Consider the following 10,932-nt stretch of genomic DNA (forward strand, 5'->3'; position numbering starts at 1 on the left):
CAACAAAAATAATACTTAAAAAAAAAAGAACAAAACACAGCATCCCAATTTTGATCACCAGAAATCCTCAATATACTGTTGAATTGGATTAGTCATTTTGGGGGGAAAAACAACAACAACAACTGCTAGGAACAGGCTAAATCTTCAAAAGAAGTATAATATGTAAAAGAGTACATGTGTGGGAGACGCTGACAGTAACAGATGAATTGAAAAATAAATGTAGAAAAAAAGATGAAGACAAAGTCAGCAAAAATACAAATTTTACTAGTTCCTCACATTGGCCTATTTTTCCACCTCCATGTAACAATTTAACTTTATTTCACACAATAATGCAGTAAAGAATTTACCCCATACATATTTCTCATATCTGCTATTTCCAATTAAATACTGTTTTTATACGTTGATTTTACTCATTACAAAAAGACAAACAAACAAAAAGTTTTCCAAACTAACCTGAGCCAAGTTAACTTATGAAAACTAAACTTGATTAAGTCGAGAAAGGCCAAACAGTCAAAAAAGACCCCATCCAACTCGTGTATGATTCAAACCTGTTGAGAAAATGAATTATTAATAAACTGTGTGCACCGCAGGAGGGCAGTGACGCTCTCAGAAAAAGAAAACGGGAACAAGTTTGTCCCTCCGTGCGCACCGTACCGTTCTGTGTCCCTGTTTCCGGTTGCGCATTTCCGTTTCACGTGAAGGCAGAAGAAGGTGAACTTTTCAACCAGATAATACATCTGAGGCAAAACCACAACAAAAATGATTAAACTTGAAGGACTCGGGCCTAAAATGGACCCAGAGGAAATGAAGAGGAAGATGCGGGAAGACGTCATCCTTTCGTTACGAAATTTCCTCATTTACGTCGCTCTGCTGAGAGCCAGTGAGTGCAGACATTGAGAATCCGTCTATTTCGGTTTCTAAGTAACATTTAAGCAAAAAGCAGCTTTGTGCATTTAATATTTGCACAGAATTTGTTTTAAATTATTATTATTATTGTTTTATTTTGAAACAAATACTGAATCAAAATGCAGAATATGTTCGATTTAGGCAGAATATTTGACCAGTTTTTGACCTGCATGATATATATTGGGAAAACATGTGACTGTGATATTATTGTTAAATATTGCGATGAGTTTAAGAATTTGAACCCACATTTTCCTAGCTCTTAAATTTTTTTCCGCAAATAATGACTTCCCTACCACTCTAGCTACTTAGTAAGACCTACAGACACGATGCATACAAGAAATCTGAATATTATTGAAAAGTTAATTTATTTATTTGAAACTGAGTATATGCAGATTAATCACTAATGTTTTCAGCTTTTGTTACTGTTATGATTTTCCTTTCACAGCTAATGAAAACATGACATTTAAGATTAAAATATTACATCAAGCCACTGTTAAAAATTATTTTTTTATTTAAAAACAACATAATTTTTAACAGAAATATGGACTCAGTGAAAAGTATGTTTAAAACCTGCTTAAAAGTTATTTAAATCTAACAAATGAGCCTCATCAGAACCCATATCCTAGTTTCTTGAATATGACCGTTTGGTGTGGGCATAGAAGAGGAAAAATCAATTTTGTCAAGTATACTATTCGTAAACATAATTTGAATGCATTGCACCAGAAATATAAGAAGTTTCCTAATGTTGCTTTCAAGCAGTCCTTTGCAATTGTGAAATTACACACTTAACTTGGAATTTCTTATATTGTGCAGGTGTGTTTCCATCATTCTGATGTTTGTAGACTAACACAACTGTAACAAGCTGATTTTTTTTTTTTTTCTTGACTAAAATATGTCAAACAAGGCAAATCTATCGTTCTCGTGAGCAAAGAAACACCTTAGTACTTTTTTGGCTGCCAGTTGGTTGGCAGGTTGCAGCATCAAGTGGGAGAGGGGTAGCCCCACATTACTCTTTGCTGCACAAAGCTGGTAAAACTCCCTTCATTCTCTTTCCAGTACTTCTGGTATCACATTACAAAGGTTTTAAGCCACAGGAGCAGCAGTTTTGAAACTAACATTTTAGTAGCTTTGTATTTTTTGACAGCAGTAACCAACCCAACCTAAATCCAGGGAAGCACTATTCCTGCCAGATATCGTTCATTAACGATGGATGGAGTCTGTCTGCTGCGTAGTTCTTCTCCAGCTTATGTCATGCTTTTATATTTTGTCGTTTTTATTTATGTTTTATGCTTCTTGTGTTCACAGCCCCATATGTGTTAAAGAAACTGGACAGCATATGAGTCGAGTTCCTGGTCCATGTCTCCATCCACAGTTTTCTACGTCAGAGACGGCGAGGACCTCCTCATGAAGCCAGCTCGGCCTGTTCCTGGATCTCTAGAAAACCACCAATGTTTTTCCTTGGCTTCATCTGAGACTCTTGCTGTTCTCATGTTCAGTTTGTGAACTTTAGTCTTATTTTTTAAGTTTAAACAATATGTAAGCTTTGTCTTTCACTAATGTGTCTACCAGTGTGATTATTCAACAAATAAACTATTTGTTTATTTGATTTTGTCAATTTAAAAGTGTGAAATTAATTATTGCAGTTATGTAATACTGAATAGAATTTACTCTTTCTTGGACTGAATTTATATTGTGCTTCTGTTGTTTTACTGATCAGACATACATTTTCATAATGTCCCTTAGGAAGTTGCATCTGCAATGCTCTCTAAATAGCCATCTACATGATTCTATTATAATTCTGGTTGGATATTAAACACAGTTTTTGTTAGGTTTAGTAGAGTTCATTTAAATTAGTTTGTTTTTTCCACACACCCAGTTTCCAAGCATAGATCATGAAGTAAGGATCATTCTACAAACTCAGTTTAACGTAATCCAGTTCATAAACCTCTTGTGTGTTTGCAATCAAATAAAAACGCCCATTTGTGTGAAAGGTTCATCAGTCTGACCCAAATTGTCATCTTCATAAGAAAGAGCATTGTTTAGAAACTATCAAAGCTCAAGTCTGATAAACTGGAAGATCCCAAAATATTGGCGTTCACAGTTAACCAACCCAGCTTATTAGTAACATGGATTGAGAAAGTGCCAAACAAGAAGAAAGCCACATCCATCAAGATTGAAATTTGCTGATGCCCACATGGACAACCAAATATCTGCTTATAAAAAAGTTTTATGGTCAAATGAATTATTCTTCCATTTATTTGATAGTAAAACTAGTTTTATGGTTCTACCATTTCTGATAAAGGCAATCCATTTATGGTCAGATTTACTCCAGGAGTTTGTTGGAAGATACACAAACCTGCTGGTTTCTTTGAAACTTAAGGGACGTATATTCAAATATTACTGTAGATTTTTGCAAATATATTGCGCTTGACCACACAAGTGTAAGAACTTCACATTTTTATCATTTCATATTTCTTAAGTTTGATCTTTTTTCTTCTATTTGTCGAATTTTAATTTTATTTATTTATTACTTTTTTTTGCCATTTGAAAGTTGATTTCTTCTACCCGATGTTGTACTTCCCCAAGTTTACCAGTTGGGGGCGGTGTTGTTAGCTGAAAAAGTCAATGAATGAGACTGAAAAAGAACGGGAGGCTCAGACAATGGATGCGATTATGTGAGCGATCTGGATTAAGTAGCGATGTCATCACAAAGAGGCATGGGATTTGACATAAACCGAATGTTTCTGCAGCAGCGGAGAGAAATGTGCTCACACTGACTTTTTCCTATTTTTTGGTGGTAAAGCTCGCGTCTGCACCGCATCCCTCCGTGTTATTGTTGATCCAGGCCCGCCCATACTCCACAGCATCTCCGGGAAAGCCGAGGACAATATTTATCTATTCATTACAAGACAGGAAGGTGAGTCTGCTGAGGAAGCAACATTAAGATGAGATGTGGACAATATTACTAACCTGCGTATAAATATTGTTTCTATAACGCAACGGATGCTCGAATATTCTTAATTAAGAAGCTCCACTTGCTGTGATGGACTTCCCAGGACATTTCCAGCATATTTTCAAACAGCTCAACCACCAGCGCCTGCATGGCCAACTATGTGACTGTGTGGTGGTGGTTGGAGGTCAGAGCTTCCAGGCCCACTGCTCCATCCTGGCTGCCAGCAGCTCTCACTTCAGGGCTCTCCTCAGCTCCATTGATGAGGGCTCAGGAGCTCAGGGAGAAGGAGCCCGCCATGTGATGGAGCTGGATCCGGAGGTTGTGACACCAGAGGCCTTCTCCACCCTCCTGGACATGATCTACACCTCCACCCTCTCCTTAGGGGCCTCCAATGACATGGACGTGTTGTTGGCTGCATCCCATCTCCACCTCAATGCCGTGGTCAAAGCCTGCAAACTGCACCTGTCCAGGAAAAACTTTCCTGCCTCAGCACCTAAAGGCTGGAGGTCAGTGCAGCAGCACCAGCTGCAGCAAAGTCTGTGCTCTCAGGTGGCAACCGTTCCACAGCATCTGGTAACCTCAGCCACAGAGGAAGACTCTGAGATAGAAGATATGGGAATGGAGGTTAGTCAATCTGGAGAGGGTGAAAGCCAAGGCATGGAGAGGAGTGAACAATTCACAGCACCATCTTTGAGACAAAAACGAAAGTCAGATGAGGATCTCGTTGGTGACAAGAAGAGGATGTTTAACTACAAAGAGTGTTCACCCACTGTGACCAGGAGCACAGAGGAAGGAGGAGAAGATCTATTATCATCTGGCTGCCTGAAGACGATTGGCAGGCAATGGGACAACCGAGGTGACGATGAAGATGAGGAGGAAGAGAAATATGAGGCAACCAAGGGGGAGTTGGAAGAAATCCAGCTGCCGACTCAGTCAGACAGCAGCACAGGAGGGGCAGGAGTGTGGAAAAAGGCTGAAGATACAGATGGAAACGCTGGGGTTAAAGTTCAAGTTGGAGAAGAGGAGCAGGATGAACCAAAGATACTGATTGAGGTGAAAATGGAAAATATGGGCTCCTACTCCAATGATTTAGACACAATACCAAACAACTCGCTTCCATCACCACTAGAGGCGCAAATTGTTGATGAAAAAATGAACATGGCTGACCCAGCAGAGGCTGATGGTGTAACATTATCATCACAGCTGTGCACAGAGGTTCACACAGATACGTTGACAGGGTCTGGGGATCTGGGTGGGGACACAGTGGACGGTGAAGGCCTGGACAGCTTCTCTGAACTTGCCTTTTCCTGCTTTCTCAATCCCAGCAGTGAAAGTGTAATGGGAGCTTTGGGAGAAGAAGATACTCTAGCTAGTCTGACAGCTGCTGCTACTGCTGCTGCTGCCGCCAGTGATGCTCCTACAGTTCCCGAAGATGCAACGACACGGAGTCAAATGGCAGAAGAAGCAAATACGTCTTCTATCCAGCCTTCTGATTCTTCATCATCTCTTGTTTTTCCAGTAACCCCTGTCCCTTTGCAGCAGATTCTCCCAACTCAGAGCTCTGGATTCAGTGATACAATCATCCTCCAACCCAATCAGAACTCCTTGGCAGGGTTCTTGAGCGGCATCAGACCAAATCTCAGTCTGGACGCCTCACTCGTCCAACCCTCGAGGGCTGGGAAAAGCTCTGGGGCTCCGACTTTCCGTCGCATCGCCCCCAAAGTATTGCCTGGATCAGAGTCATGCACAGACACTCCCTCTGGAACAGCAGGTGATGGTGCAGATAGGCCAAGCCTGACTAGAGCTTCTGAGGATGTACTCTCGAAGTGCAAGAAAGCAGCTGCTGAGGACCACGTGCTGCTGGTGGAAGGGGAAAAGAAATACGCCTGCAAGATCTGCTGCAAGACCTTCATGAACCTGACGGACTGTAAGAAGCACATTCGCGTCCACACTGGAGAGAAGCCCTATCCCTGTCCAAAGTGCGGCAAGCGCTTCAGCCAGTCCTCCCACCTCTATAAACACTCAAAAAACACCTGCATGAACTTTAAAGATGATCAGGCCTTCTCAGACTCTCTGCTTTAATCTGAGCAAAAAACACAATCTGGTCGAAATCATGAACATTTATCATACTGAACTCGTAAAATTCTTAACTTTATCTGATATGAAATAAAATAAATTCATGTCTTTTCCTGTTCTACACTGTATGATTTCCTGTTGTGGTTCTTATAAATTAAGGCAATGATGTAAAAATGCTATGAAGACACCATAACTCAGACGAGAAGAAGTGAAAAAAAACTGAAAGTAGAAATGTTGTATTTGGTCATCTTTTAATTTTATGACTTAATTAGATGATAAAGCATCAATTTTGTACATTTAAATGACAGTTAAGTTCTTTTCTTCAAAGAATGGCCTCTTTCTACAGAGCAGGAGTGTTTTACTGTTTAGTAAGTGCAGATCTGCAACATCAATGTCTGAATAAAGTACTGATCACCATGTACAATGCTTATTTTTATAAGAAACACATCTTAACAAGGTAGTAAAATTTTATTTCTATATTATTTCAGATGGAGTGATGAAAGATCTGTACTATTTAAAAAAAAATAAGAATAGTAAGACTCTGAATAGACTCATAGGGTGTGCTTAACCTTCTTTCGAAGAACTTCACTACATGTAGTAGTGTGATCAAATCCAATTCTTAAGGTGCTAGAACATGTCTAGACTGCATTAGTACTCCCACCACTATTTTCTACCTCACTGTACAGTTTTCATTTTATCTTCATGAAGAAGCAGCAGGCACAGCAGTTCCTTTTCACTGTCTACAAGCGGAGTTCGCTCGGCATGTCCAAGCCCTGCAACCCTCCCAGGAGGTTCTGAACAGTCAGTGCTGACATGACGCCTCTGGTGGAGTAAGTGGCACTGCCTATGTGAGGTAACACAACTGCACAAGGAAAAGGGGACAGAAAAATGAAGGCCGATTATTTACATTTTTGCTTATAAAAGTGGGATACAATTGCCTTTGCAAAATATAAACTTCAGTGCATTTTGTGGAGATTTTATTTGACTGACCAACACAAAGTAGTGCAGAATTGTGAAGTAGAAATAAAATTATTTACTTATGCAAATAAAAATCTGAAAAGTGTAGCATGTATGCGTTCAGCCTGCCTGATTCAATAACTAAATAGAAGCGCCTTTGCTGCAATTACAGCTGCAGGCCTCAAGCTTACAGCTTAAACTCAGGCAGACTGAACAAAGAGTATTTGTGCAAATCAGTTTTTAAATAAGATAGATTTAGGCCTGACTGAACCATTCTAATACATGAAAATGAATTGCTGTAAACCGTTAGATGTCTGGCTGGGTGTTTAAGGAGAGTGTTGTGGTTCTCAAGATCTGCCTTGAGACCACATTTTCAAAGTCTCGGTTTTAGCTTCTTTTTTTGTTGTTGTTGTTGCGGTCTCAGATGTTTTCGTTTCTGAATTTTTCTCAAGATAAGTTAAGCCCACAGTAACACGAGCCTTTTTTGATGCAACTTAGTGTGAAACTACTGGCTGTGTTGTGAGAAGATAACAATAATGAGAAAACAAGAGGGAGAAATATTTTCCAGTGCAACTGCACAGATATTTTTCTGTCTATTCCACTAATCTGGAGCTTGCTTGTAGGTTAATTTGATACTGAGCTGCCACTTTCAGATTTTCTTCAAATGTTTTCTTAAACGCCTACAACGGTTTTCTAAATGGTCTCTAGTTGGTTTAGTTTTGGTTTCTATCCCCTGTGTTCTCGTCTTGACTCCAGCTCCAGTCTAGGGTCATTGTCCTTCCCTCTCCAACGTCTCATACAGTCTCTTCCAGACGTTCTTCTTTCAGGATTTCTCTGTATTTATCTCCATTCATCAACTCTGATCAGCCTCCCAACAGCATGATGCTGCCACCACCATATTTCTCCTTAATGGTGGTGTGCTCAAGGTGATGTGCAGTGTTAATGTTTCCCACATATAGTGTGCAATCCCTTGTGTTGCTGTATTACCTTAAATCCCATAAAAATGCATTGAAATTTGTGGTGACAAAATGTGAAAAACTTTCTGGGGTGTAAGTACTTTTGTACTTACCACAGTTTTTCAGGGTAAGAAGCGGGTGGTTTGTTGGGAGAGGCTCAGGTGTTGTAACATCCAGACCGGCTGCAGCTATCTGTCCGCTCTTAAGAGCCTCATACAGGTCTTCCTGGTTCACCACAGCTCCTCTAAAACAAAGAACTAGTTACATCGCCATCCTCAGCAAAGATACCAGAGGGCAGCCTGCATCTGCATGCCTGGCCCTCATGTACAGTCTTTAAATGTCTACCTGCTTGAGTTGATGAACACTGCAGTTTTTTTCATCTTGCTGAAAAATGCCTCGTCACACAGGCCCTGAGTTTCTGGTGTCAGTGAGCAGGAAACCACAATGAAATCACTCTCTGACACAAGCGTGTCCAGGGGAACTGCTCAACAAAGAGGAGACGGAAATAAATGTAAAACGCAGATGATCGAATGCACAAATTAATTTATAAACTAATCCTTTGTACTATAGTTAAAAATTGAACTTTGCACTGCCATTTCCTCTACACCAGACTTTCCATGATTCCCACTTTCACTTTGTATCATTTCCAATGGTTTTCTTACCAAACTCTCCATTCACCTCTGCAGCGTGGGCTTTAGCCGTCCTTCCGGTATACAACAGTCTCTTAACCCCAAAAGGAAGGAGTCTCCGAGCTATGGCCATACCTGATCACAAATATTAAACCAAAAGTATCATGATTACAAGGTCAAGTCATATAACACCATGTTGTTTGAATGACACAGAATCTGTCACATAGATCTTGAGCTTCCAAGCAGCAGCAGAAAAACAAACCAATGCGTCCCAGTCCAATGACTCCAACAGTGCTGCCCGACAGGCCGTAACCGCACAGCCAGAGAGGTTTCCATGAGCTCCAGCCACCACTAAGACAAGGAAAAACACCTTTATCTAATAAGGATGTAAATTCAAGCAGTTGCTGCCATTTTGGGTTAAAAAGTAACAGAAACACTAGTTTAGTATAAATGAGTAACCCAATGAGGCTAACTTTTTGACTTCCTCCACTCCCTCTGGTAAGCGGCGAGCAGTGGCCAGGAGCAGAGCCACGGTCAGCTCTGCGGTGGCGTCAGTCAGGACATCCGGAGTGTATCCGATACGTATGCCGCTGTTAAAAGGGGAAAAAAAAGTTTTTATAGCTGAGAAAGAATTAAACATTTAATTTCAGTGTATTGGTTTCATTTACTGAAGCGCACCGCTTTTTGATCTCATCTAGAGCCAAGTGGTCGAATCCCACAGACATGGTGCTGATTACTTTTAGGTTTGGCCCTAAAATCAGAGAGGGAGCAGCTGAAATGTTGTGCAGACTTTGTTTTAACACTGGATCAGAGAAAAAAAAAATGACGAAATTCTTCAATAAGTTACAGTGCCTTGTGAGTGTACTCATAGCCCTATATAGGTTTTTTGGGGGAGGTCTGAAATGAAGCAGCACACAACTGTGAAGTGGAAGGAAGAGAAAACATGATTTCGAAAGTTTTTTTTTCTTATCTAAAAATGTGTCATATATTTGCATAGATCTACTCTGATACCACTGAATAAAACACAGTGCAACCAGTTCTCTCCAGTTGTTACCTAACTAGTCAACAGAGTTTGAAATTTCCTACATGGCTGCAAACTAACACTGCACATCGCTGTGAAAACATCATCCACGCTGTGAAACGTAGACGTGGCAGAATCATGAAATGGGAATGTTTTTCTTAAACATTCACACCACGTTTTTGTTTCTAAATCCTTTTTAAAAACAAGTTTCCTTTTCCTACCACTTGTGTTGCTCAGTCACATACAATCCATTTAAGTACATTGTGGTTTGTGGCTGTAACATGGTGAATAGTTAGAACTCCATGGACACTTCTTCAAGGCAATGTAAATGAAACAGAGTTACTGACATCTGGCACTGTGATAAACCAACCCAAAGAGTTTAAGGAAATGAACAATGCAGTTCTATTTTTGAAGAAAAAATAATCTGTAAGTTGTTGTATATCAGAAACATAAAAAGGGTCCCACTTGTTTGCATTTCTAAAAGAAATTCAAACAATTAAACATTTTTTTTGCTTTGTTTGTTCTTTTAATGCTTTAGTTAGATTTTTTAACCAATTCTCAGCAACAACCACATGGGTCAGTCTAACTTTAAGTTTAACCCTATTTAGCTATGTTTAGGTGCACTAATTTTGCTTTTGAGTAAAAGCAAAATCCATATAATATTAATAAAAGACATCATTTGTGGTTAACCAACATTTAAAGAGCTACAGAGGGATGCACTGTGGGTATCATGTCACACAAATGCATTATTGTAAGATGCATTTGGATAGTTGCTTAGATTAGGTAAAGAGGATGACTGCATGGTCTTGCTATCAGAGCGATGCCTACCTGCAGCATCCAGAACCTCAGCATCAATCTTGTCTGACAGCAAACACAGAAGACCATGAGCTCCCTGGACTCCTTTAAGAAGCTCTGCCCTCGGGACAGGCTCATCTGAGTCCCACTGAGACACCTCACATCTGTTTAGAGACAGAAATGGACGAAGAAAATGACAATGGGATTTATTTGTCACTATTAATAAACTAAATGAACACAGACAATGGGGTTGACAATCATCTCGTATGAAAGCATTGCAAACATGCTGAAGTTTTATGCAACTTAAGGGTCAAATTATCTCAATACACCTGAGCGCTAACTAGCAGGTTTTTAGTTTATTATGCTGCTTATTCATCGAGACTGCTATAAAACTCTTCTTACACTCCAGTCGCTCCTGAAAGGATCTTCATTCCCTCTTCAGGGATGCGCCTCGTTATGAAAACCTTCATCAGTTCCCTCACTGCGTTCATTACAGTTCAGCAACACGGGTTATCTGAACTCTCCTTCGGGTAGAAAACGACCTATTGTTGCAGCTTTTACACCATTTAACCTTCAGTCAGCTGCACCACTTCTTCGGTAGGCGGGCACGATACAGGAAGTGCCCAATTTTATGCTTAA

At 40.1% G+C, this 10,932-nt stretch overlaps 3 protein-coding genes across 3 annotated transcripts; 2 read left to right on the forward strand and 1 right to left on the reverse strand.

Moving 5' to 3' along the window:
• Nucleotides 1-642: 642 nt before the first annotated feature.
• tomm5 (translocase of outer mitochondrial membrane 5 homolog (yeast)) lies at nt 643-2,521 on the forward strand. The gene is made up of 2 exons (XM_028009236.1): nt 643-880; nt 2,212-2,521. Exons 1-2 carry the CDS (start codon nt 760-762, stop codon nt 2,244-2,246), a joined length of 156 nt encoding a protein of 51 aa, XP_027865037.1. The 5' UTR covers nt 643-759; the 3' UTR covers nt 2,247-2,521.
• A 927-nt stretch (nt 2,522-3,448) lies between these two features.
• Nucleotides 3,449-6,354, forward strand: LOC114138992 (zinc finger and BTB domain-containing protein 5-like). The gene has a single exon (XM_028008579.1). The coding sequence runs from the start codon at nt 3,950-3,952 to the stop codon at nt 5,939-5,941; it is 1,992 nt and encodes a 663-aa protein (XP_027864380.1). The 5' UTR covers nt 3,449-3,949; the 3' UTR covers nt 5,942-6,354.
• On the reverse strand, nt 6,170-10,924 carry grhpra (glyoxylate reductase/hydroxypyruvate reductase a). The gene is made up of 9 exons (XM_028008582.1): nt 10,696-10,924; nt 10,327-10,457; nt 9,156-9,228; nt 8,951-9,067; nt 8,740-8,828; nt 8,511-8,612; nt 8,194-8,329; nt 7,962-8,092; nt 6,170-6,797 (listed from the first exon to the last, which is right to left on the reverse strand). Exons 1-9 carry the CDS (start codon nt 10,782-10,784, stop codon nt 6,676-6,678), a joined length of 990 nt encoding a protein of 329 aa, XP_027864383.1. The 5' UTR covers nt 10,785-10,924; the 3' UTR covers nt 6,170-6,675.
• Nucleotides 10,925-10,932: the final 8 nt, after the last annotated feature.

The sequence above is a fragment of the Xiphophorus couchianus genome, chromosome 23 (assembly GCF_001444195.1).
Source record: "Xiphophorus couchianus chromosome 23, X_couchianus-1.0, whole genome shotgun sequence".
In the NCBI taxonomy this organism is placed as follows: Eukaryota; Metazoa; Chordata; class Actinopteri; order Cyprinodontiformes; family Poeciliidae; genus Xiphophorus; species Xiphophorus couchianus.

Coding starts and splice junctions, on each gene's coding strand:
- LOC114138992 (XM_028008579.1), top strand. CDS start 3,950: ATGGACTTCCCAGGACATTTCCAGCATATTTTCAAACAGCTCAACCAC.
- tomm5 (XM_028009236.1), top strand. CDS start 760: ATGATTAAACTTGAAGGACTCGGGCCTAAAATGGACCCAGAGGAAATG. Junction 881..2,211: donor CGTCGCTCTGCTGAGAGCCA/GTGAGTGCAGAC, acceptor TTGTGTTCACAG/CCCCATATGTGTTAAAGAAA.
- grhpra (XM_028008582.1), bottom strand. CDS start 10,784: ATGAACGCAGTGAGGGAACTGATGAAGGTTTTCATAACGAGGCGCATC. Junction 8,613..8,739: donor CATTGGACTGGGACGCATTG/GTTTGTTTTTCT, acceptor ATTTGTGATCAG/GTATGGCCATAGCTCGGAGA. Junction 8,330..8,510: donor AGAGGTGAATGGAGAGTTTG/GTAAGAAAACCA, acceptor TTTGTTGAGCAG/TTCCCCTGGACACGCTTGTG.